Below are 22,280 nucleotides of genomic sequence, written 5' to 3' on the forward strand. Positions count from 1 at the left end.
CCACACATCTGCTCTCTGAAAAATTGTTGTTACTTTCACTATAGAAGAGACTAAATGGTTTTGGCAGTTGGGCAAAAGGAAAGACGTATATATCGGTATTAGTTATCGGCCTCAGCACTCACGATATATCAGCTATCCAATATTGTGCATTCCTACTTAGGGAACTTTATCAGTCCATCCAGGATGTCACAAGTTTGGGTACCCGAGCCCTTGACCTGGCTAAATACTATTAAATACAATACATTAAAACACACTTATATGCACTGCAGCATTTATGGGAGCTATATTGCACATTTTATGCTATATAGTTTCTTTATCCTACATTTTCCTAGATTCTCAAGGTGAATTATTGTAGTCTAGATCACACTAAAATCAACTATATAGTGAATATTTGCCCTGCCTTAGCCCTGGTCTTGATTTAGTGTCAGTTTTGGTTTCACTCTTTTGCTGCTGCAGCACTAAGGTGAGTTTGATTGAATACATTTGGTGGTTAGAAAAATTAAACTTATTTAAAAGTACAGACTTGGGTAAAACTTGGGTTCCACTGCCAAACATTTTTTAAATTCTTGCCTTTATAATATATTTACATGGCAACTACAGTGTGGTTAAAGTCGGTGAAAGATTATAGTTGTTCTGAATGAAAGCTCTAATGTTAAATTCAGGTTTGTGACTTCACAGAGAGTTGAACCCTATAATCGTCAAACGTCAAACGTCAGACATGCAAACATGCCCACCACCATCTCCACAGCCTTATTTTTACAGAGGCCACATTCTCATCAACCTTTCTACCTCCACGCTCTGTCTCATAACGCACACCACCCCAAGGTTTTACTCTGCCTCTTCCTCTTCATCCCAACAGGAAAGAGTGGATGTTGACATTTGGTTTGTGAGACAGGTTAAATGCTCATGCACTTGTTTACTGTCGTTGTTAGTTGCAGGGGTTTAATTTTTCATTTCTATGTCTCCTGCGAGAGATAGGATGATTGTCGTACAATTAAAGAAAAGAACGACTGGCCTTGTTGAACTGTTCTGGGAACAAGAAGCTATAGTGAGGCTGTAAAAAAAACAAGAGCTGGAAGTTTTCTCTGCTGTGCTGTAAACATTCCTCTACCTTCTCAGTAACCGCTCTGTGTGGGGGTTTAAAGCAGAAACGGAAACTGACTCTCGAAGACCCTCATAAAAATCTCTGCTTTCTAATTACATCTGTAATTTACTATCCTCTCTGACCCATAATGCATCACAAGTGAATACAGGTGTGTGTGTGTGTGTGGGGGGGGGGGGGTAGACATTTTCCTAAACACCTCAATTTATTTTTTGGACACCAAGAACCTGTCAACATTTTTAAAGACTCTGCAGATGGCTTAACCAAAAAAAAAAAACTGGACGTCTGAGGCACGAGAGGAATCTGTGTTTATGTAATTACAGTCCGTAATCTGTCTGGTTTCTCTCTCAGACTCGGTTTCTGAGGACCAAGTGAGAAATGTCCGTGTCATCCATTTATTGTTCATTCTTCTAATTGCGGGTTTGGCCCCGAAACGGCGACTTTATTGGTAACATTCGCACTTGATGCGACGACAGCTCTTCGCGGATTGTCACCAGTACAACAAGAAAGAAGAAACATCTGGAAATCTTCAGCGTGTAAATCGACAACGATTCGTAAAAGACTCGAGTCGGATCGTTTGTTTCTAACTCTTTAACCCTCGACATTGGTGCTGTGGGGAAAGAGAATGCACAGGTAGCTGGAGAATTCAGCAATTCAAATCTTAGCCCTAAACTCAACCAATTCCTCAGAAATTAGGCCCTTCCCCATTAGGACTGGGTATTGGTCCCCATGAGAACAACTCATCCTGATAAAGTTAGTGTTTATGCCAGAAAAAGTCATAAAAAAATGGTGTTTTGGCTCTTTGTACTGTAGTCAGGCAGCTGGCAGGGCATCTCCTGGGGTTGTGGTCCATACAAAGGGGCTTGTAGTCTACCAGGAGTCATCATTAGCAATGGTGTGTGTATGTGTATGTCAGTGTGTGTTTGTGTTTGTCTTTGGAGACTCATCTTGAGCTCTGATCTTCTCCCCTGACCCAGGATCAAAGCCGACACACTGAGCACCACAGGACAAGCCAAGGGCCACTAACAAGAGTGACCGTTAATGTCTGGTGCAGACATATACACACACACAAACAAACGCCTAGTATTACCTTGAAGCTCTACACATGTATTCTGTTAAACTAGTCACACACACACACACACACACACACACACTGACCTATGCACAGGTGCAGATGTAAATGTCAAGCTGAAGACACACTTGCACCGCAGGATCTCACACGCGTGAGAACGAGTAGACAAAGGCGCTTACACATGCATATCCTCACACACACACACACACATCCACACACTGTGAAGCCAACACTCTGAGAGGTCAGTGATGTGAGATTTCATGCTCAGTCAGGAGCATCAGTCCACAGCAAGGACACGAGGCAGTGAGAGAACAGAAGCCGAAAAGTCCCACTATGTGCATCCAGCAGAAAAGTGATTTCACTCCTTTACTGGTGACTGTTACATGTTCCTGACATACAGCTGGGGAAACTGTAAATGTACAGTGTGTGTGTGTGTGTGTGGGTGGTTGGGTGTGCCATGACAGTAATAATCGAGTTTATACTTTAAGATAACTACATGCCTGTTTGCTCCAAAGACAGTGATTTAATGTACAAAAACGCTCAATGACGGCTTTTAACTTTTACTCCTAAAACGGGAAGGTGAGTAGTGTGCATTTTCATGGGAAAAGTCCTCTGCTGCACAGAAAGCAGCATGTTAAATGTTTCCAGCAGGTTTATTTGGATGAAAATAAGAAGAGCCTGGTAGTAAACACGAGGAGTAACCGACAATATGACACGATGATGGGCGACCGGTAGTTCAGCTGTAAAAGCGAGTCATCTTTTGACTGGAAGGGTTAGGGTTCAATAACAATAATAATTATTATAATAATGTTACATCTTATTTGTAAGCGCATTTCTAACACTCAAGGTCACTTAACATATTAAATATGATGATAAATCAATCAGTAGGTTAAAAAAAGAATAGTGAAAAAGATGGTTGAGGGGATGGTCATGATGGGTAGACTAATCAGAATAAGTAAGGTTTAAATTGGGATTTGAAGGTAGACAGTGACATTATTGTTCAGATGTGTTGTGGGAGTGTATTCCAGAGTTGGGGAGCAGAACGGCTGAACAACCTCAGTCCCAGTGTGGACAGGTGGTATGAAGAGGAGGGAGGCTGAGGAGGAACGGAGAATGGGGGAAGGTCAGTGAGATACGGACGAGCTAATTTATGGAGGGCTTAGGATGTTTTAAAAGACATGTTACAGACTGTTGTGATAACCATACGTGAAACCAAATCTAAAATGCTCGAGGTGCAGTGTGTAACATTTATGATTTACTGCAATAACTGAATACACTACTACCCATAAGTAGTTTGTAGCCTCAGAATAAGCATTTTACAAGTACTTTACACGACACACACTACACACACACCCTCGCCAGGTACCGGTAAGTTCAAGGCAGCGATACCGTTGATGTTCATCATGGCAGAGGTGGTGAAAAAGAAGCAGAGAAGACCGTTGTTGGAGGAAGCGAGGGAGTGGAAACGACTGTCTGACCAAGCTGTCTGGGGCCACACACATCAGCACAGGGTATTTTCAAATGGCGAGAATTGGAAAACACAGAAGCATTCAAAAGAAGGCCAAACGGCACGGACATGACTCCACGACTTGAGCTCTCCAGGTCTATTAAAATAAAAATATATATGGAGAGGGGAAGGTAGAGTTTGAGGATAAAGCAGTAGAAAACAGGTGTTGTAAAAATATTTACCCCGATAATAATAGCTGCATTAAAGCTTACATCTTTGATGCCCAGTCGTGATGTCTAACTGACCTTTAGGTCTGTCATAATTGCATATTATTGGTTTGCAATCAGCTTTTGCATCATGTATCCACATCATTCAGTCATGCATCCTTCCTCAAAGCACTAATTCAGATGTGGCAGCAGGATCATATGTGGAAAAATATACATTTACCATGACTGACTGACTGTGTACGGAAACCATTCTGCCAAAATTCAGAACAAATACCACTGTAACACAGGGTGTATTTTCTCAACACCACACAGAAAGACACATGAATCAATGGTCTTGATATTTCAGGCTGCTCTTCTTCCATTACCTCCCACAGGTTGCAATACATAATGATCTCACTGGACAGGCATCCCCAGCACCAAAGGCCCCATTTGAACCATATAATCACATTTTTCATCCTCCATACAATGCTTGAAAAACCATTTGGCCTTTTTCTGAACACCCCTCCAAAAAACCGAAGACACGCAATGTCAGCCGTTGGGTCCCAGATGCACACAGGTATGCAAAAAACTCATCCACATCCACACGGGGCAGAGTATTTGATTTTTGTTTCCACCATCGAGAGCTCCATCACCACTGTGCTGCATTCCTGACAAGATGATAAAATTAGGCTCTGAATTAATGTCTACCTTTTGTTATTCTGAGATTTTCAGCTCACACACAATGTGCGTGGGGTTTTTGTGCATGTGTGTCGAAGCTTGAGGACAGATGGATAATTTGCTGTAATTGCAGCCCTGCTGGGCCTTTGCTAACAGATAGATAACCAAGGAATGGCTGATGTACTGTTCAGTATCAGCATTCACCATCTATGGACTGACAGCTGAGTGGTAGCAGTCATCGGCTTGCAGTCGAGTCTCCGGTTGGTTGATAGGTAGCTGGAAATGCCATACCTGTGTGTCAAGAGGAGATTTTATTCTCTTTTTTTCCAAGCACTGTTTTTAATCTTGGGATTAAGACGTGGAGTCACTAACTCAGCTCAGAGGACATTTAACCATCAAGGGCTCAAGGATCAAGAGTTCTGTGTCTAATGTACCATAATAACCCAAACCCGTCTGGTAAAAAATTAATTAGACATGACATAAGGTAATAATAATAATAAGGTAGTAAGGTAATGGGACCGAAGGTTAGATAAGGTCATATAACATTGGCCCTGTTCAGACCTGGTAACAACAACATGCATCAGTGATCCAGCCAGACAGAGCCAAGTACAACTGTTAACACTTTGGATTAAATATTAAAAGTTAAATATGCATCCACATATGATTGGATCCTTTATTCAAATACACACAGAACAAAATGTGTTACCTTTAAAAGACCTGTTCTAACATAAACACTGACCTTGTCGGGATCAGTTCTCTAATTATCTACCTCTAATGAGGCAGAGATAATATCTGAGGAATTAAGACTATTCAGGGTTATGATTTGAATTCTGGTTAGGCATCGACCGATTACGTTATGGTTAGGGGTAATGCTTTGTCTAGCACAGTGATTCCCAAACTGCTAACATAGCTGGAGGTCAAATGTCCAAAGGGGTACAGGACTGCAATTTTTTTTGGGGTACCACTGGTCTTGGAAGTCCAGATAAAGAGAAATCAGTTACCTTTAGGAGAAAGAAATCATCAAGTTCCATCAACTAATATTATTTTGTAAGTTAGAGTTGGTTCAACTCAAAATGTTATTTTTAAATTATCTGAACAAGATTAGTTAGCCAAACTGTTTTAAAACATAATTTTGAGTTGGCACAACTCTAACTTACAAGTATAATATTAATATTATAATAGTATAATATAAAGTAATATTAGTTGATGGAACTTTTGCCTTGACATTTTGAGTTTTCTCAACTTTTTCCTTTTACAGTGTACCATCATCTGAGATGTCAGTCTCTAATCTGTGCTGAGGATGGATTGCGGTTGTTCAAGGTCAGACATGTGGACAACTGCGTCTTCAAACTCCCTCCAAATGTGGTTTCTTCGATCAGACACATTCAGGGAGAACTAGGAAGGACGTTAATACCAGGTTTGAAAGGGGTCATGAGGTAAAATATATATGTAACAAAAAATAAGTACTGTTACTTTACATTAGGTAAGATAATGTAACATAAGTTATGTTAATCTTACATTATTGGGAAATAAAATAAAATAGCATAATAACCAAGCATGATATATCAGAATATAAGATGTTATAATAACATTTGCACAATGCCACTCAGTTTATCTCTGTTATAGTCTGCACAGTTTAACAAGAAAGCACCAGGACAAGTGCAAACTTGTCTACTTGAACTGAATAACCAATAAACAAAAATCAACAGGCGATCCACCACACAAACAATAGGGAATTTATAACATGAGGTATTAGCAAAACAGTTGTCAGTTGTCCATTTCTGCAGCATCACCAAACGAATTTGAAATTAAGAGATTGTGATTGTGTATTTTAACACCGATTCATCTTATTTGGGTTTTAAATTCAGATAAACCTTTGTGTTCAGGTGTCTACTTCCCCAAATACAGCATTTGTTTGGTGCTTTTCTGCTCTCATGCTGCAATTTGCAGCAAATGGACCGTGAGACCGTGTGCTGAGCACATTTTTACAAGGCTAACAATAAAAAAGGCCTACGAGTATTTTGTGTGCACATACACTCGCTGTTTATATCAATTTCTATAATCGATACAACATTTGTGTCTGAACTCGCATCGTTAAATTCGACACCAATTCAAGCCAGTAAGTTGTCAACAGGAGACGCGGCAACATCTTTTCTCTCATTTATTAAGATATTCCGTGGAGTCAGAACAAAAATGAGCTGGAAAATAAAAAAACACATTCATTTTTCTCACTTTATGGGATGTTAATAAAAATGTAATCTTACAGCTGTCACAATAACCTCTGCTCAGGCTAAGTCAGCCGAGTTAACTCAAGAGTTGCTACTGTGAACAAAGACGGAGCCAGATAAAGTTGTTTGTGCATACAGAGGTTGAGCCTGCACAAATCCAGGTTCAGTAAAAACAAATTCACTTGTACTCTGAGAGAAGAGACTATAATTAGCTATTTCTACTCTTTACAATCCTTCGGGCCCATTAAGATGCAGTCCTGCTATTTCGGTTACAGGATGATGGGCGCACTTGCTTTCAAAAATTAGAAAACTGAATGGACTTGTGGCGTGTTTGGGGTTTGGGGCGTGAGTCCATTTGTTCCTTTGCCGACATCTTGTTCTCTTTGGTGGCCGATTTGGCTGAAAAATTACTGACTGCTTCATTTAGACATGAACGAGAAAATAAACACAACCAAACACTGCAGTCGTAAACAAAACCAGCGACACCAAACACTTATTGTGTAACTTTAGTGACTAACATCAACAATCCTTCACCAGCATCATTAATCTAACAATACACTGCACGCCATGAGATGCCGAGGTGGTCACAGTGTCAGGTTTCCTTGTCCTACACTCTTAGAAATAAGGGTGGTAAGAATAAGAGGTTCTACCTGGAACCATTTGCTTCTGAAAAACCCTTTCCCGAAGAAATGGCTTTTCAAGGGTTCTTGGTAACACTAATGGTTCGAGTAAGAACCATTTGATCCAGAGAACCCTTTAAAACCCCTTTCCTGAATAAAGGGTTTTAAAGGGTTCCAGGTGGAACCTTTATAAAATGGTTCTACCTGGAGCCAAAAAGGGTTCTCCTATGAGGACAAGCCGAATAACCTTATCTGGTTCTACTAAGCACTTTTATTCCTAAGAGTGTATAAAGAAGACTTTTGGATGACAGATGATCAGAAATAAGTGGAAATCATTGGTGCTTGGTCACAAAATGAATTCCCTAATTGTAAGAGTTAAAACAGGTGACTTCCTGTAGAATTAAGGCAGTGCAAGATGACAGCCACTGTGGAGCAAGGTCTGATACACGAACACAAACATACTGATGGGTGGCATATTCAATTTCTTCCCAAAAAAATCCCTCCAAAATGTGGAATTCCTTCAGACATGAAAGTTTTGTGGTGAAGTTGAAGTCATAGAACTCGGTGAAGTTCAACCGTCAACTGATAACAAAGAACACCACCAAACCGCGACATTACGTCTGACGTAACACCACAAACACAGCTATGGATGACATGTCCCAGGCACAACATTGGCTTCTTCCTTCTCATGATGGTATTTAGTCTTTAAAAAGTGAAAAACCTCAAAACACCATTGTAAACAATCAACGCTCTACTTTGAGAAAACAATGATGTCACAGTGATGTCTCTCTTGCGCTTGCATTCACGGTTGTTTATCTTCATCATCTTTGGTCTGTTCGTTTTCTTTTCTTTCCTGAGTCACCCTGACTTTCAAATAAAGCTTTATTTTAAGAGAAGTTTGTTCACAGCACAAAATGTCTTCTTCTGTGGTTTTTGGTGTATTTATGTAGCCTTAACATATGTACTACAGTGTTTCGAGTGGGTTTGTCTGGATGGCGACTTTTCTTGATGTGTTTATGGAAAACGTTTGCAAAACAACAAAGAGGATTATTTACGTTTCATTCTGTTTCTATGTACAGTAGATAGATCCTGAGAGCCGGTGGAAAAATCCTGCTGGCTTTTTGTAGAAGGAACCAGAATGATGCCAACCTGCAGAAATATACACATGGATCCCCTGCATGTGTGCATTTGGGCAACAGGTGAGCATGCGAGGGTGTGTGTGTGTGTGTGTGTATACGTGTTTGTCTGCGATCAGCTGGTCTGCTCCCAGATTTAGAAGAGGAAGCCAGTGTCAGGGCCTGCAGATGGATCTCTCCTGAGGGAGCTGATAAATATGGAAAAAACTATCTTTGAAAAAGTGAAACGCAGCTGCTGCCAAAGGAGGAGTCAAAAAATATTGGTGGCTTTGCATTCCACAGCCACAAGGTAGGCCAGCTCACTCTGCAACACTGTGTGAGACTTTCCCTGCTCCTCAAAATTAACATCTCACTCTTTCTTTTCAGTCCTCCCTACCCCACTATCCTCATCTCTGTCCGCCTTTCTTTCCCCTTCACTCTCTCACACATATAGAAGGATGAACACCATCCTTTTTGGAAAGTCTGTGGTGACCACTGGCTCTGAATAAGTATATATGTTCCAGTCCAGCCCGACTTCAAGCTTCCCCCTGGGCTGAAATATATGTTAGACCTACTGCTTGTTAAACACATGGGCTGAGCTCCAACAACAGCAGTGGAAACCAAATACCTGCATATGCAAAAACACATGGTCCTTAAAGGAAACCTGAAGAAAAAAATAATTGATGTTCCTAATAATACATCCGTCCGTGAAGTCAACACAACACTGGGGAGATGAAAGTGTAGAGAAAATATGGTCTTCTTTATGTTGAGTTTTCACAGAGGCACTTTCAAAACGATGTTTCTTTGTTTTCAATATGGTTTTTATACAAATTCAGATATCAGTTTGAACTTTGGGGGACCTTAAAAATGGAAGTTTGAGTTCAACATACACAGTCTAGAAGCACATCAGACCATGTGGAACAGCAAAGGGCTCTGTGAGCGCATCTCGGTCCTCAGATCTCTCTAAATGCCCTCTCGCAACGGCCAGAAAATGTCCATCAACAATACAATGAGCAGTACACAGCAGTGTTATCAGGATTTTTTACTCAAAGGTAATGGAATTAGACCTCAAAGAACTGTGTCAGATCCTGAAGTCCTGATGTTGCTTGTTCCATGGATACCAAATCCAGCTAATACTGAAACAATTCAATTATCTCACTTTCCAATTAAGTATTGTTTATATAGCACTTTTCCAGACTTGATGACCAGCCAAAGGAGTTTAACATCACCGTTTTTGCCATTCCCCCGAGCACCCACTCACTCACTCACTCATACTTTCAAACACTTTCTATGCTCTTTATGCTCATATAACCAACAACCATCAAGTTGAAAGACAACTCGCTCTATAAATAATCTACTGTGACGGAGGACTATGGAGGAGAGTAAAAACACTGATGAAACATATTATATTATATATTATCATAACATATTATTGTATAAAACTGAAAAAAAGGGGGCTTCCTGTAGCAGAAGGATTCATACTGAACCTTTAATCACTGAAGTGATAAGTTATCCAGGAGAATGGCTGCTTGGAGGTGTGGAACGGAGGAAGGAGTGGGCAGAGTTTCCCCTGCACATCCTTAGTGATAAGATCCTTTTATCCAGGAGGCCTCACGCCACTGGATACATTTTTGTTTTGGGTGGTGTGTCTTATTGGAAGTCCATCCTCTAACCTCTGGACATATTTGTTTAATTTTGTACCCACTGAGAATCTCACTAAAAATACGACACTGGTTCTTGTATCTCAGTCTGACAGGTTATCTTTGTTTTCGGTTTTTGACGCCATGCTCTCTCTCCTCCTGCTTGTACTTTCTTTTATTACAAATAACTTAATTATTTAATTATCCAGTGACGATACATCATCACAATATAGTTTTCTTGAGACACAACACAATTGTTATGAAATGTTTTGCCTCAGGGTTTTGTTGTTGTAAAGTCTCTTGAAACCACAATTAACTCAAAGAGGATACTTAATCCTTATTTCGCTAACATTTTATTGCATTAATCACAGATATGGACTGATTTGAAACTTTGTAATCGCTGAAATGTTTTTGGTGACATCACGCGCAGCCTTAACTGAACTGGGGATGTGAGGAAAAAAAATCCAAATACTTGGTTCAAGCCCAAGTAGATATTTTTAGTGAAGAAAATGTGATTCACATATGTGAACAGTAATGAAGCCACATATGGAATATTGTTATGATTTTTTAGTGACATATTAGGCAAAGGCCTTGCATGCACATATTAAGTAAATGCATCTTGCTTGTCTTCTTCTCGTCTTATTTTCCCTCATCTCCTTCCTCCTCGCCTGCCTCCGTCCCTGCCGTCACTGACTGTTTTCCTTAGAGTATCATGTTTGGAAAGTCAGCCCGTGGGTCAACTAGGGGCTTGTAAATTTGTCAGCAGCAGAGCGGTTGAAAGGGAGGCAACTCGCTCAGGAGGGTCATGCACATCAGCACTCACACGGGACCTTTTCTCTCACTGTGCATCTCTGGTTGTTTCAGGCACGTCCTCTTTGGAGAGAGGACCAGCCTGGGATCATTCCAGGGGCCAAGGGCTGCCGTTTTCCCAGTGACACCAGTGTTTCAATGGAGACGTCTTGTGCAACACCAGTGGCTGTCGGACGAGGTATTTTCAAATATGCTGCAATTATCGGTGCAGACACGCACAGTCCAAGTCACATGTCAGTATTTGTGTACTTGTAAAGACTGCTGGAGTGAGTGACTACATTCGTTTCACAACCCTTGACCCTGGCCTGAAAGGAAAACTCCACCCAAAGACACTTTTCACTCTCTTGGAAACATACTGAAGGAGCTATAGCACACCGGGAACTCCACTACAGCTGGAGCTTCACATCAAGACAAGTGCCGAGACAAAATTGTAATTGGATATTTTCCCCAAATCGTTCTGCTCTACATATAGCAAGTGTAACCGTAATCCAGGAGGAATTATCCATCCCAAAAAATTAAAATACATCATCCACAGACACAACTGATGGAGTTGCTTGGTCCATAAAGTGTCAGAAACGTCAAGCTAGTGATGTTTTTAGATGTCTTGTTTTGTCCAAAAAGCCCAAAATTAGTCAGATTTAATTATTTGTTACATGGCGCATGTTTAAGAATCTGTGAAAACAAATGAATTAAACGTTAGTAATCGCTTAATAAACAAATAAATTATAATCAAAGTCGGTGTCCTGCTACAATCCATCGAGAGACAAACCACCGCCAAGGCTGCTCAGTTTCACACGAGTCGATACACTCAAGAGCGTCCTTCACATCAACATGTTGACTGGAAACAGAGTTATTTACCTCCTTGGTAGAGGAAAATAATGAAGTTAATACGCTTCAATTTTGATCACAAAATATGCTATGGTGGTCCGTAAAAAAATGTATTAAGAGAAAACAAAACAATTACATACTGTAAAACCATTGTGGACATTTTAGCCAGAAGAAGAAGAATTTATTTTACTGAACTCCAATCTGACAGCACAAAGACGCTGATGAATGACTTACAACTCCGTCTCCCTCCTGACACCATAAACCATCTGTGTGTCCACAATGTTTACCAGCTTGACCTTTGGCTCTTGTCCTCACAAATCACATTGACCCTTAAATATAAACTCCAATGGCTTGACTTTCTTTATCTCATCTTGAAACAACATAGACAAAACAATACACAAGCCAACCTATCTCTTATCAACAGAACCTGTTAACACCATTACACTTATTAACACCGTATGACATCACTATGACACAGCCAGTCTCGAAGAACGAAGAGCATCTATGCCTTTCTCGCATGTTTAGATTATTGATGCTGTTCTCGTCTCCCCCAGCAACAACATGAGCAAATGACCACTTTTCTTGTTCTTGCAGGAAGACGGGAAATGGGGAAGGAAAGGAAAGTGGGGGAAGTGTGTGTGGTGTGTATGTGGGGGGGAAAACTTTTCAAAACTAGTGTGTTCATTCTTGAGTTATGGGGGGGAAACAGGTTTTCTGACCCTGGCCATTAACAGTGACATTTGATGTGACCACCAAATTCTACTGAGTTTATCTTCCAGTCCAAATGAACGTCACTGCAAAACTTTTATGAGATTCCTTTGACTTTGAATTTTGTATTCTTCAAAAATGGGACAGAAGCAGAATCAGACATTCTGAAAAAAAGAAGAAAAAAAAAGTAATGTCTCCAGTCACATCTGTTGCCAGCATGGAAACATAAAAATGTACTGTGCTGTAATGAATCTCTCTCAGCTGGGAAACGTAGATGGGAGGGTCCGATGTTCAGCCCGAATCCACGAACACACAAGCATTCTCTGGTTCTACATTTGCTTCCCTCCTTTCTCTTTCTTCTTCTTTTTATTGTCAATAGATAAATCTAAATCACAGCAGGCTTCCCAGTGGCATCACAGAAGAATGTGTCCAGCAGGAATGTTTACCCCCAACATTTGCACCATTCCTGTCAGCCATGGCCATCTCCATTACCAGAACGAGAAGGACCGAGTCATTATGATAATTAATGGAGTTTACTGGGCACACAAGGACACGTCGGGTCACCGTTCAGCGGTTCATAGGTTCACAACCTCCTTTAACACCAGGGCAGACCATAAATTCCACTGACATACTGAGCAGTGTTTACAGAAAGGTTTACCTCCTGTGCCGTGTAGCCTAACAATCAATTTATCATCGGGAAGAGATCTAAAGACGATGTAATCTTAGAAGGGATAGTTTTGATTTTGTGGTAACCCGAGGTACAGACACATGATTAACACTGACTCTGCAGAGCGGGTGCAATGAACTTAAGTCCAAAAAGAAGGGGGGCACTGGAGCTGCTCGTCTACGACTGCACCATGTGCCAAGTTTGTGCCACTGATGTAAATCCAAATAAAAGATTTTCAAACACCAAAGGCACGACATAACATTTGAACGAACTGATGGAGGAAGCAGAGGATCAACAACTCCTGTGTGCCGTGATGTAAAATCACAAATTTACATCTGTGGACTTTGGTGTTTGATAGTTTTAAAAACTTCACTTTCCAGCCAGAAGAGGCGAAAAAAGTGATAAACATATTCGTAAGATATTGTAGACTTAAGCAAGCATAGATGTTATCATGTGAGCCCTTTGTTAAGTCCCTGCCAGCAGCCATGTTATCAGTGAGCGTTGGTGTCTGGATCCTTGGCTGATCTACGGAAACAGTGGCGTGTTTGGCAAGGTCAGTGCTGATAATGTATCAGCACGTCACAGTGCAATAACACCCACACAGAAAAACAACCTGAACTATGCCTTTAAATTCCTTAAAGTGCTTTTATTATTGGAACCAAGGGTGACGTCAAATCCACAGGGCTGTCATCATAAATACTTCAACTTTGTAATGTTGAATCGACTGTGCAATGAATATATCATTCTTAAAGACTCACATATGAACCATCTGCATATTTTTCTCTAGGGGTGAGATCTGCAGAGGATTGACAATATTATCATAATTTGCCACAATATTATATTATTGAAATCTTAAAAACATGGTGATATTGTGCAACATATACAGTACTGTGCAAAAGTCTCTAATATCTGGCAGTTATTTACAATTTACTGCATGTTAAAATAGTGTATTAACCATTTAAAATTAAGAGAACATTTTTTTTATTTGTGTGTTAAATTTGAAAAAAATTTGAAACAGTGTAAAACATAATAATTAAAAAAATGTCTCAATGTCCAAAAACGGGCCAAAAAATGGAAACAAGCGTTTTTCACATTTTTTGGAAACCCTTTCTGGCAACAAAGACGCTGATTCTGCCGCATACTGCAACATTGCGCCTGAAATTACCATAATATACACATGTTGAGCATTCAGAAACTGAAATTTTTCCAATAGCACAAACCATCACGTAATTATTACGGTAATGCAAAGTGTGCTTGCACAAACATGTCGAACACGCGTTACGCTGGGTGATAAACGGTTTTATGTAACCGATATCGTTGAATGTATTTTTATTCTGAAATATAATCCTGTTTATGCTAATCGGTGACAGTTCCAATTCAGTTCAAAGTATCAATATAATGTGAAAATGTTGTGTCGCGGACATTTTACAGCGACTTATGTCCTGAGGTTTTTTTAATGCTTGGGTTTCAAATCGAGTAAAGGCAGCAAAAATAGAGCACATGACAAAACAGAGACGCAAAAAGTGCAAAGACGGAGAGAAAACAACAAATGTGAGAAAGGACAGTGAACTCTGCCCCATCCTCGTCGAGACGTAGCAGAGTAAACAGAGCAAATCCCCCCCCCCTCCCCATGCCTGTACCTAGAGGTGATAAGTGGGAGTAGCAGGTCCTAATCAGATGTTCCATCAGCGTTATCGTCCACTGTCCATCACCTCCCCCCACATCGCGTTCACTCATCCATCCAAAGCCAATATCATTCCTGAGTGGAATGAAAGACAGTGGACGGGAGAAGAGATGAAGACACATCAAGAAATGTTATCTCTGTGTTTAACACCAATCTCTGCTGCCATCGTGTCAAGTCAGACAGTTATGGCGTGAGAGGGAGAGATAGGATCAGAGTGGAGGTGTCAATGGGTGGAGGAATGGCATTGTTATATAGTTTTATATAGTTATTTGCTGACCAGAGGGTGTACCTCCATCTATATTCATCTATAATAAAAGGTTAGGTGGTCCATTGACCCTTCGATAAGTCCTGCACCCTCTTAGCCAACAGAGCCTCCCACTGTTGCTCCAACTGTTGTTGACTGCAGTGCCGAAAGAAATCTCGTCTGTCCATCCATTTTCTACGGCTTTATCGTCCACATGAGGGCTGGATTTAATCCCAGGTGACATAGGTGAATACAAAATTCAAAGTCAAAGGAATCTCATAAAAGTTTTGCAGTGACGTTTGTTTGTACTGGAAGATAAACTCAGTAGAATTTGGTGGTCACATCAAATGTCACTGTGATTGGTTAGTCTGCATTCCAGGGGCAGGTCTATGCGAGGGTTCAGTTGCGCCAAGATTGAGTCAATGGAGACATGCATATATTCCTGCACATTGTAAGGTCTGTTGCAAAAACAACAATAGAGTTGTAACACCTCGTCTTTTGTGAGAGACTTAAAGCCGGACTGGGAAACACATAATCTGGTTAACCAGATATGTTTTCCCCATCAACACTGTTTGTTTCTTGAGGCGCTTGTATGTTTTGCCAGGAAGCCTGACAACCAATACAATCCAAACATGAGAAAAAGGAAGCACTTTAAAACACTGTAACTCAATAAGCAGTAATATTTGTATATCTTGGGCCATTCTTGAACACCGCTGCAAGTTCGAGTGAACTTGTAGCAGTGGTGAAATATTTGATTCTGTAAACAGACGAAAACAGACGTTTGTAGTTTGTTAATGTTATTTTTCTCACCATTAAGAGTTTCCAAGTTTCTGTCGGAGAAAACAAAAATCTGTATTATGAATCCCTCGCTTAAGGTCTGGCTAATGCTGTTTATGGTGCATTCAGCGATGTGTGGTCCTACGTTCTGGTCTCTGAGGCTTTACAGGAAATGTTTCAACCCAAGTGTGATGCACAAACTCTCCTCTGTAACAAACAACTGACTCTTTGATTACAACTAATCATTTAAATCATGTTTAGGACATGTTTCACTGCAAAGAACGTGGCTTATCTGGGCTTATGCACTGAGAAATGCAACCAGGCATAACGAGACAAGGAACAAGGAGAAATGCATTTAAAAGGCCACTTGGATTCAGAGTAGGCCCATGGCTGTCAAGACCCTAATCTCCTGAAAACCCACTTCTTAAAGCTTTCTGGCTTGTTTTCCCTTTAAAGTGTGGGAGGTCGCTCGGAGTAAGTTTTGCTGCTGAGGTAAAAGGCTTGTGACAGCTTAGCTGCAGCTATGGAATAACCAAAAGGCAAGAAAGAAGAGAGGAGTAGAAGAAAAGAAGGATATTCATGATGACTGAGATGTCCACAAAAGCATGTGTGATTCCGCTTTCATCTAATATCAAATGTTACAAGTGTAAATACAAATAAGAGGCAAATCATCTCTGAAAGCTCTTGTCCTCTATGATGATGGTAAGTCAAATTAGACTCATATTTATCCCCATATCCCCAGACAAATGATTTGTAAAGATGTAAAGACGTTGCAGTAGCAAAACATCAGTATGGGTAAACACCACATTACATAAAAAGATAGGTGAACACCATCTTCTTTAACAGCATATTATACAGTATTTTCTCTATAATTATTATTCCCATTATATTCTATGTGTCAAATAATTTAAAGGGTTGCATTTCTTGTTATTATTTTAAATGTTTGCTTACAACGCATGTTGATAGTCTCATACCTACATTTTCTATTCCTACATGTTATTTAGTTTCTCATGGAGCAACTGTAATACATCCAATTTCCACATGGGAATTAATAACCATATTGTGATTCTGCTTCTTCATGTTTTCCATTACGTTCTCTTGGCTACTTGGACAACACAATGAAAGTAGGGCTTATAATAGACTCGTATAAACACGGAAGATTCGCTTGAACATCATAATGACAAGGTGACGTTAAAAGCTGTCTCGGCTTTACATTTTTAAATAGTTCTTTATCCTGATCGGACCAACCGCTGACTGTTCTGCTTTGGTTAAAGAAGGATTTAAGAGACTGTTTGTCTTCCTCTCAGGTAAATCCTAAAATCTAAAACTGAATGTGTGTCAAAGATGGGAGCTGCACCAAACCCGATTGTAGCAATAAGCGAAGACATTCGATCATAGTAAAACTCTAATAGATTTTATCCGGGCAGGTCTTTGAGTAGAAGACAGGTGATTGGGGTCAAACTCACCTGTTATTTGTGAAAGGGCTTTTAAAGAGGTAAGAAAAGTAAAAATGACAACCATGAATGGATTTTCCTATAAATGGGACCCACACTCTAGTTCAAAACCCCGCAAACAAACAGAAAAGGACAGAGGAGCAAACAAACGCTGAGCCAAGCCAAACCTAGAGAGGCCCTCTCACCTGTCCGTCTGTCCGTCTGCCTGGTGTGACAGAGCTACACTGAAGCAAAACTCATCACAGTTAAACACAGATGACACAGGAACAACATTTGGAAATCCTGTTCTGTGACCCATGAAACCGAAGCAATTTCTGTGCATTCTTACCTCGGTGCAACCTCAACCTCACAGCTCTACACCATAAAAATAAAAAAAAACCTGATAAGAACAGAAACATTTCTTGTGTAAATATCTGGATATTTGTACAGCAACATGTCACTGCTTGTTAATTTAGTGAGCACTGACCACTGGTGTTGGTTTTCCACTGGGATCCACCTGTTGGTCTGGGTCTTCCCACTTACTACACAATGCATTACTTTGTGAGCGATTTACAGAGGGTTTGTCACTTGACACAAATAGCTGAAAAGAATAAGTCACCCATTTACAACAAGTGACGTCTTCACTGAAGTCCTCTTCAAATATTGAAGAAAAAAATACATCTAAAAACAGAACACAGGCTTTTTGGGATTTCCTGCACATTAAACGTCTCATATTATACCCTATTTCTCCAAGTTAACCTAGTTCCCTACAGTTCCCTTCCACTGCATGGCCTAGTGATCATTTGCAGGCTCTAGTAGGCACAATGCCGTCATACATAACATACACTGGACAGATAAATCCTCTGAGGCTGGAAGTATGTGTAGGACTCTGTGCTACACTGTGGAGCCAAGAATAGAACTTTTCGCGGACTTCCGGTTTCCAGATACCGTTGCCCTCCCCAGCACTCTGGTGTGTTTTACGGACAAAGCGGAGCTCAGCGAGACAACAATTCCAGGAATTTAGCGCATTGTGACGTCCGAGTGAGCGCGGAAGTCAGCATCGCATGTTTTTTCTCCTGTACTTAGACTGAGGAGGACCACACAAACATGAGTGAGTCATCTTTTTTCACACTTTGTCGACTGATAGGACCTCCAGAGTCCCAAATATAAGGATGTAAATGATTAAAAAGTAGATTTTGCATTATATGTCCCCTTTAAGCAATGCCAGTTTATGCTAATAGTCTTTGGGTTATCACATCTACATCATCATCTACACTACATACATAATTCTTAGAAAAACATTGGATTCCAGAGGAGCTTTCCATCAGAAAGATTATGTACTGCTACAAACATACCTAAAAATGTAAAAAACAGGAAGCAGATTCTCTCCTTTTTATTGAGTTTCAGAAAGTACTACCAAATGATATGGACGTTCATATCAGGATGACCTTCACATCCCTTTAACCTTGGACATATCCCTAAAGGACTATCCAAAAATGACTCCTACCTCTTCATAATTATTCTGGCAGCAAGGGGGGAAAAAGGCCATAACCAAATACCTCTGGAATTTGTGTTGATATTGTTAATTATCGACACTCTATGGAACGGATTACTCATTTGTTGCACGTTCAGAAAGAACTGGAGAGAAAGCGGTGTGATTATTTAGTGGATATCCCTATTACTTAAAAAAACAGAAAGTACGAGTAAGATAGTGACACAAAAACTCAGACATCGGTAACAAGGTGAAAGAGAAATGGAAAGTAAGTTATTTCACAGCTGATGTTTGAGTCCTAGCTAATACGAACCTTCTAGGAAGATAAAGTAGTTGATTAACTGGGTCACCATTTTCAATATTTTCCCCCCATCCACACAAAAACATAGCAATAGAGTTTTCAAACATCTCTGGTTTTTTGGCTTCTGAAACACTAGTGGACAGCAGGTGTTTCCGGAGCAGAATTGATGCATTTTTAAACAAAAGCCGAGCAGCCAGGTCTCCTGATTTCACTCGATCTCATGTCGGTGTGCATCTGTCTGAGCCTCGACGAAAAACAAAAATCTGTAGGAAATTTGCATACAAGTGGAAACAAGCCCTGAACTCAGAGTAACAGTGACTGTTGCCATTACCTTAGTGCACCACTGTGCATAAGGACATGTTTGGAGCTGCAGTCATACAACATGAGTCACAGAGCACACAGTGTCACTTCACCAGACCTCAGTGGAAAAGGGCAGCAGGACGTCCGCACGGAAGGGATGAATACGCTATTCTAGGAATGAAGATGAAAAAGGAGCTGGAAAGTATGCTTCTGTTCTTACTTCCCCCCCCTGATCCTGAACAAGTGATGAAAGCATAGAGATGACTGAAACAAGAGGTCTACATGAATCATGCAGAGGGGCAGGGAAGAGGCACACGGGTCGAGGAGAGCACACTTGAGACTGGATGTAACGCAGGGGCTCTTAAATCTACCAACGTCCTGAGAGAATTCCCTGAGAAAATGAGCTCTCTATCTGTGCTACTGCTGCAGCTGGCTGCGAAAGTCATCAGTTCAGACCCACGCTTAAATCTCTTGTCAATGTTTTATTTGCTGTGGGTCCATTTATGTCGGAGATTTTTCTATACGCAAGGAGGATCTGCTAATGTAAACAAGTGAATCCAGTTTTAAATCAGATCATCTGCGTAACAACAACAGTCGTCCGCCCTTTGACTTGAACTGATTCTGCTGCCCTACGTGTGCTCTAATCCTGCCCAATATTTCACTAAATGTTTCAGACACATTGTTTGGCCTCCCTGCTTGTCTTCATTTCATTTATCTTGATTCTGATTTGTAGTTTCACATCGGCCACACATGAAATCCAGATTTTTCAGCCTGTTTTCTTTAAACAAGCAGGACCACCCAGACAGAAGCGGTTCAGGAACCTTTCCGCAACAGCATCCGAACTTTCCTGTGCGCAAACTGCCCCCAATTGAGCAAGAGACACGTTAAAAACTAATTGGACGGTGATGACACACGGTAGTCGCACAGGGCCTTATCTGCAAAGCAGATGGAAAGCCTTGGCCTGTCCAACATTAATTACAATCACATTCAGGGAGGAAGCCGTCCCTCCTGCGGGGAGGCGGTTAGGACTCTGTGTACAGCTGGAAGAGATGGCAACCTAATCCCCCCCTGGTCAACGCAGAAATCTGAGGGAATTGTCCAAAGATGCACAGGACGTGATTAATCAAAGTGGAGAGCCAGATGTGCAACATCACAGGAGTACAAAACCAAACTGACACAGGACAGAAATAGTAAAACCACAGACACACAAACACCGGGCCATCATCATCATCATCATCATCATCATCAGAATCACACTCCCCCAGGAGAAGCTATGAGAGGGCGCTCGATATCTGAGACCACAACAACCACCACCTTCTGTCTGGATATCTGGTTTTCATCACCACATGTTGCAACACCAATACTCAGAGGAGTAATGAGAGAGAGACAGAAGGACTTTTATGAACTTGGTCACTCTGAATGCTCTTCATCATGTGTGGTAATGAGCGACTATTAAGTGGTTTATTAAAGGTGAGGAGCAGCTGAAAGTCAGAAGACACATCAAACATCATTCTTCAGATATTATGCGTTCACTGTTCGCATGAACACATCATGATTATTACCAAAGCCCTCCGTTCCTAAAGAATGACAATATATCTGGGTTTAAGCCTCCTCCGTCCAGCAGCATCTGACTGTGTTTATCTTCAGTCGCTCTGTTTAGAGTCTCCCAGTAAACAGTGGTGCTGCTAATGGAAGGAAGGGCTCTTGGTTTTTGTGTTCCATACTCGTTAAAGTGTCGCTCTTCATCGTCACTGGGGCTAATTAAAGACAAATCTCCTCGGGTAACACAAACAATGCGACGCAATTTTTACGCACAGACACCACAACTTGACGCGCTGGAGGTCAGCGGCAGGAATAGACGTTTTATATACAAATACCAGCGGTGGGGGTTGATGGTTTGTTGAGGATATAAGGTCTGTTTTCTCCGCAGAGACATAAATCGTGGAGTACAGTGCAGCGCAAAAATTACCACAGAATTTCGCTCCTATAAATGAGTCGAGATGGGTCATTACCGTAACAATAAATAACTCCGAAAAAATATAAACCCCGTGAGGGTTTTTCTTACCCATAGAGTAGATGAGGGAGTTATTTTTTGGCCTCTGTGCGGTTCACACAATCACTTCATGATCGAAACCAACACGTGCGTAATGTTGCATCTGCTGCTCGTCAACAACGAGCTCCAGGTGCGGCGCAATATAAAATATTTCCCTTTAAGACAAGTTCGTGCGTTTTTAGAAATACTACTCGTGTAATAATATTCTTGTCAGGCAACGTTCAGCAGATATTCTGAACACCTGTTCAGATTTCAACTCAACCTCGTCTGCTGAGAAGTTTCCACTCAATCCACTCTTGTGCGTAAAACATCCACTTTTACGCACACAAAAAACATCCACAATCGCATGACTTACCTAGATTCACGAAGCTCATCACCATATCCGCATCATTCAGAAAGGCAGTTTCTTGATACGTGGTGAGAGGAGGACTCTGCGTGGTGCGCGTGGACTGGTATCGGTCCAACAAGCCCTCCACTTGACTTTTCTCGTCGCTGGATATGGTGTTGTATAAGTCCAGCATGAAGAGTGGAGCGGAGTTGTACTTTCCCTGCGACAGATGCGGTCTCGGTCTGTGCGGCAGCCCCAGGATGGACAGGATCTCCTTCTGCATCTCCCTCTTCTCGTGCGTCCGTAGCCGCCGGTGGATGAAACCCGGGTGCACTTCGTTGTTTCCATCTACTGAATAATTACTCCCCGCCACCGGGAACATGCAGTAATACGCGCTCAAGCACAATCCGACCAAGGCGAGCCAGCAGCTGGTCATGGTGTTAAACTCTCCGGAGTCCCAAGTGTGTCTTGCCTCTGTCCGAGTGAGCGTAATGGGAACCAAAGTCTGTCCGAGCGCGCTGTTGTCTGTCGCAGCCGCAGATCAAAA

General features: G+C 41.2%; 1 protein-coding gene across 1 annotated transcript in view; it reads right to left on the reverse strand.

Annotated features, from left to right (window-relative positions):
- Positions 1-22,169, reverse strand: part of bmp6 (bone morphogenetic protein 6) — a gene marked incomplete at both ends in the record, with an annotated part of 48,609 nt that extends 26,440 nt beyond the window's left edge. The window contains one exon of the mRNA XM_083902050.1: positions 21,761-22,169. Coding sequence (XP_083758176.1) covers positions 21,761-22,169 — 409 coding nt within the window. The remainder of the gene's footprint in view (positions 1-21,760) is intronic.
- Positions 22,170-22,280: the final 111 nt, after the last annotated feature.

The sequence above is a fragment of the Microchirus variegatus genome (assembly GCF_963457635.1).
Source record: "Microchirus variegatus genome assembly, chromosome: 15".
Taxonomy (NCBI): Eukaryota; Metazoa; Chordata; class Actinopteri; order Pleuronectiformes; family Soleidae; genus Microchirus; species Microchirus variegatus.